At 49.7% G+C, this 5,613-nt stretch overlaps 1 protein-coding gene across 1 annotated transcript; it reads left to right on the forward strand.

Moving 5' to 3' along the window:
• The first annotated feature begins 533 nt into the window (after positions 1-533).
• LOC105997418 (glutathione S-transferase Mu 2-like) lies at positions 534-4,305 on the forward strand. Its single transcript, XM_013031842.1, has 8 exons — positions 534-647; positions 913-988; positions 1,385-1,449; positions 1,712-1,793; positions 1,901-2,001; positions 3,588-3,683; positions 3,768-3,878; positions 4,207-4,305. Exons 1-8 carry the CDS (start codon positions 612-614, stop codon positions 4,303-4,305), a joined length of 666 nt encoding a protein of 221 aa, XP_012887296.1. The 5' UTR covers positions 534-611.
• The last annotated feature ends 1,308 nt before the right edge of the window (positions 4,306-5,613 follow it).

The following is a 5,613-nucleotide window of genomic DNA, read 5'->3' on the forward strand; positions in this document are numbered from 1 at the left end:
ACCGGGGAGCAGTGGCCGCTGGGCCTACACTGTCAGCTCCAGTGTCATGGCTCTGAGCGACTCACCTTAGCAGAACTCTGCAGATCATCTGATTTCTAGGATCTCCTATGACAAAGTGGAGGATTATCTTTTCAGGTGATTACTTGCAAGGTATTCCTCACAGCCTGAGCCACCCAGAGCTGCAGGAACTCGACAGTGATGGAGACTGAACTATGTCACGAGGAGAACGCAGGAGAACGTCATGGATATTCCTGTCACCCAACAACACTGCCAAAGCATCGTGGATTCAGCAGAGCAGGGTTCTGGCAATGACCCTCTGGCTGGGCTGGGGAGCAGCCTAGCTGAACCCAGGCTTGGCTTCTGGAGGCCCAGTCCTGGGAGGTTCCTGGCAGGGGCTGCATTGATTGTTACTCCTCCTAGTGGGTGTGGTCCCAGCGCTAAATCCAGGCTTTCCGGATTGGCAGAGGTGTTGGACGGGGCGGCGCCAAGAGGCACGGGGCGGGCCGAAGACTGACTTGGGCAAAGCTGAGCTTTCTTCCTCAGTTGGCCTCAAGTGCTGCTGGAAGCCAGTCGGGGCGAAGTCAGTCTGCTCAGTTCACAGCACCAGCACCATGCCTATGACACTGGGTTACTGGGACATCCGAGGGGTGAGCGAGGGGTCCCCGTGGCGAGGGGTGAGGGGCGCGGGTTGGGAACACGCTGAGTAAATGGGGGCTGCTTCTTCAACAGTAGTTGCTGGATAGAATCTGCTGTTCGGCCCTCCCCTCTCCCCGTGTGTGTGTGTGTGTGTGTGTATGTGTGTGTGTGTGTGTGTGAGAGAGAGAGAGAGAGAGAACATTAGGCATAAACAAGTTTCTGAGCACCCCTCCTCCCTCCCAGTGTCTGACTTGTGTCACCTCCCATCTCTCCCAGCTGGCCCATGCCATCCGCCTGCTTCTAGAATACACAGACACAAGCTATGAGGAGAAGAAATACTCGATGGGAGATGGTAAAGACACTTCGTGGGCAGAATCCTGACCCCTCCTGCGCTGCCCATTGGAGCCCTGACACCTATACAGTGGTCACCTGTTGCTCAGCTCTGCAGGTCTCCTCCACTCGCATGCAGCACCTGCCTGTTCAGGAAACCCTTGGAGGACCCAGTGTTATTTTTCAAGGCAGGGGCTGGGAGTGGAGGGCTGTCTGTAATTCCGTTTGGTTTCCTGAAGTGCTGACTTAAACTTTTTGTGAGCCTGGTCTTGTAAATCTCTCATTGCATTCTTTGTCCTTGTAGCCTTGGAAGGTGGGACACAGCTGGTCAGAGTGCAGATCCCCTGCCTCAGGGGGTCCTGGGGAAGGAGGGCTGGACTCAGGGAGGTTTGTTTTCACTTGATCTTGTCTACCACAGCTCCTGACTATGACAGAAGCCAGTGGCTGAGTGAGAAGTTCAAGCTGGGCCTGGACTTCCCCAATGTAGGTGCAGGGGAAGGGGTGGTCTGGGGAAATGAAAGTGACCCTCTTGCATCATCTTTTTCTAGCTTGTAGGTTTTAGGATCAGTTATTCCAGACTGTCTGTGTTGTGTCTTCGTGATGCTGCATGCCCCAGCCCTTGCTTTCTATCTGCCCTGTATTCATGTAGGGCTCAGCATGGCCAGGCACTGTGTGTCTGCTCTAACCCAGGGAAGGGCTGCTGGGGCCTGGGGCCCCTTGTAACCTTCCCTGCTTGTCCATCCAGCTGCCCTACTTGATTGATGGAGCTCACAAGATCACCCAGAGCAACGCCATCCTGCGCTACATTGCCCGCAAGCACAACCTGTGTGAGTGGGGCTGGTGGCTGGGTGGATGTGTAGGGGCGGGACGTGGTCTTTCCTTGGGCTTGTTTGGGGTCGGATGGAGAGGATGCAACCGAGTTGTGTGGCTGCAGGTGGGGAGACAGAGGAGGAGAAGATTCGTGTGGACATTTTGGAGAACCAGGCTTGGGACACTCGCATACAACTAGGCACGATTTGCTACAGTCCTGATTTTGTGAGTCTTTCCTTAACCTGAATGAATTACTGTTGGGTTAGGGTTCTAGACCCTCAAAATCTCATCTGCTCTGGTTCTGTTGAGAAGCGTGATATATATAACCAGATAGACCTATATTTGCCATTTTGTATTAGACCTGCTTGAAGAATGCAGCTGCTATTCTATCTGCCTTGAGCCCCAGACACTCCCAGATCTGGAGTTGAAATTAATGACCTTCTGGCATGGAGTACCAGACAAAGTACACATTCCAGACCACTTTCCCCGGGCCTAGGATCAGAGATAGTGCCTACCTGGCAACCATTTCCCCCGGGTCGGGGTCAGAGATAGTGGCCATCTGGCAACCACTTCTCCTAAATTACCCTAGAAGTACCGTTTAATTAGTTTAGAGCACAATAGCTGGCTAGCCTGACCAATTAGTAGCCCCAGCCCATTTTCCCGCTTTGTACTGTGCCAATCATCCACTAGAACTATGATTTAAATGTCCCGTGTGGTGTATTGATTCGTTGCCAATACATACTGAGGCCTTACCCCTACCAAAGAACATATAAAAGGTGCTGTAACCCTGTGCTGGGGGCCGCTCTCTGCACTCGGACATCAGTGCACAGAGGGGTCCGTGCTCGAGTTCGTCAATAAACGACTCATTGCCGCTTGCATTGATCTTTGGTCCCTGGTGGTCTTTTTGGGCCCTTCACACTGTTTGCCGTCTGAACTCTCTGAACTCATTGTGCAAGTACTGTTCCTAACTACCAAATAGAGTAAATCTCAAATCTAACAGCACATCAGATGCAACTTACAATTAATTTCCACTAACTCTTAGGATGCAGCTCAGCCTCTCCAAGGGAAAATTCAGTACCTGGACAGTAAAGTTTGTGTTTAGAATTCCCCAGCTGAAATCACTGATTTCTGCCCTGAACACTAACTACATCACTGATCCTGGAATACATATCTTTAAAGTAGGAAGAAGAAGAGGACAATTGAGTGGGAAGGGCACTCTCCCCTGGGAACTGTTTCCCAGTTGTTTTCCCAGAGTGCCGGTCCCCTTAACACCCACAAGGATGAGCTGGCTTTCTGGAAAGTCTACATGGATGAAGCGCCTCTCATCCTTCCCCTTTTCTCCCAGCTCCCCAAATTCACTTTCCTTTTGTTTTGTTTTTTAATGTTACAGAAGTCTGTGCCTTCTCACTGACCTTCCACTATGTAGAACATCCTGCTTTTATTCCCCTGAGTGTTTTCCATTGTTTGCATCCTTGAGTCTGCCTGAGTTCATAGCTTGATGGTGCACGCAGCACTCTTGGGCCTCAACCATAGGAAGTGTCTTGTACATTAAAGGTGACAGATCGGGGGACAGTGTTGAATTCCTCTCGGGCTTCTCTTCACCCCTGAAATAGGGGCTCTGTCACCTATTTATTTAAAAATGGTGATGCATTCAATAGAAGCTTGAACCCTGGAATAGCCCCAGTTACATGGGAGGTAGCTATCCACTCCTTCCTAGGCTGGGGTCTTCTCAATCCAGCTGAGAGCAAGCTCTGCTGGGGGCAGCTAGGGCTTGCATCTGAAGGTGCACTTACTGCTGTTTTCTGCCTCAGGAGAAGCTGAAGCCTGAGTACTTGGAGGGCATTCCTGACAAAATGAAGCTCTTCTCCCAGTTCCTGGGGAAGCGGCCATGGTTTGCAGGGGACAAGGTAAAGGGAAGAGTCATGCTGAAGAGAACTTGTTTTTCCTCTTGGTTATGAAATTTCAGTCCATTCATTCTCAGCTTTCTGCAGATCACCTTTGTGGATTTCCTGGCTTACGATATTCTTGACCAGCACAGAATGTTTGAACCCAAGTGCCTGGATGCGTTCCCCAACCTGAAGGACTTCATATCCCGCTTTGAGGTGACACCCCCCAGTCCTCCTTCCTCATGGATGAATTTCTTTCTTCCCTTCCCCCTTTCTATGATGCCTCCATAGTCCTGGAGCTGAGTGAAGAATAACTAGGGTTTACTGCTTACTGGCTTTCTGCCAGCCCCTGTGCTTGGCAACTTGCATTAACTGAGCCAAGTTTACCATGATAACATTCCTGCAGGGTGGTTAGATCAATCCATCCCATTGGACAGATTAGGAACCTGAGAATGTTCAATGTCCCAGTGCCAGGGAGGCTGTGCTGGATTGTGAGCCTCTGGTTTAGCCTAAAGGCAGCCATCAGTGGCTGTCTGCTTTGTAGGGGAAGGAAAATCCCCAGAGCTTGTGCAGCTTGAGTTTCCACCCTGTAGAGAAGGAGGAGGAGTCAGCAGAGTGTGAGCAGGTGTCACTGAGAGAGTGAGATGAGTTGGGACTGATAGGAAGTACCAAGACACAGACAATATTCACACCTGCTCTGTAGGAAGCTTTGCTTGGTTAGATCCCTGGCTAAGGAAGAACTGAGACCCCAGCACTATGGTTAGTGTTGGACTGAGTAGATATGCCAGGCCTCTGTTGCAGGAATTTATCTTCACTTGTTCAATGTTCATCTTTCACCTTCTATTCCTTAGTATCTCAAGTATGAAACAGGTTGAATTCTCACTCAGTGTCCCTCATAGTCTCTGCCTATCTTCTCTGAATAAGGCTCATTGCTTGGCTCCATGGGACTTAAATGATGTCTCCCCATCGAGGGCTGAGATAGCAGAATGCAGTGGACATTCTAGATGGTGAGGTATGCATGGTGCTACCTAGACATTGAGGAGCCCAGCCTGGGCCTCACCTCACAGCTAGTCATGGGCCTCCCAGAATCCACTTGTTTGACACCCATAAAGCCTTCTTTGTTAGAGATTTGAGTGTTGGAGGTGTCAGTGCAACTGCTGGAATCTGTTCTCTTTTCTCTTCCCCATGAAGTGACATGCTTTCCCTAGCCAGGTTTTGGAGATTGTGCAATGCTGTGGGTCTGTAGTGGGTTGGGATGGAAGACACCAGACATCTTCACACTGAAATCAGCCAGCTCTGCCCAGATTTGCCTCATTGGCACTCTCTCTCTCTCTCTCTCTCTCTCTCTCTCTCATTCTCTCTCTCTCTTTTTCTCTCTTTTTCTTTGTTTTCTTTCATCCCTCCATTCCTTCTTTCCTTCCTTTCCTCTTATTCCCTCCCTGTCTCTTTTCTTGTCTTGTCTTTCTCTTGGAAATGCCAGAGTTTTGGCAGTGTGCTTTCATTGAGGCATACCTCTAGTCCTTTTTTTTGGTGCATGATTTTTTTCATGTGATTGTTTGTTTATATGTGTTCTGGTGATAGGGCTTGAACTCAGGGCCTGGGTACTGTCCCTGAGAATATTTTGCTAAAGGCTAGTATTCTACCACTTGAGCTCTACCTCTCCACTTCCAGCTTTTTGCTGGTTAGTTGGAGATAAGAGTCTCATGGACTTTTCTGTCTTGGCTGGCTTTGAACCTCAACCCTCGGATGTCAGTCTCCTGAGTAGCTAGCAGTACAAGCATGAACTACTGGTGCCTGGTCTGTGCTGGTTACTTCTGAGCCAGGGTCTTGTTTCATGCTGGGTGTTGCTTCTAGATCACAATCATCCTGGATTTCACTGTCCAGTGTATCTTTGATGACAGACATGTGTAACCATGTCTAACTCCTACTGAAATAGGTCCTGAAGACTTTT

The sequence above is a fragment of the Dipodomys ordii genome, unplaced genomic scaffold, assembly GCF_000151885.1.
Source record: "Dipodomys ordii isolate 6190 unplaced genomic scaffold, Dord_2.0 Scaffold146, whole genome shotgun sequence".
Taxonomy (NCBI): domain Eukaryota; kingdom Metazoa; phylum Chordata; class Mammalia; order Rodentia; family Heteromyidae; genus Dipodomys; species Dipodomys ordii.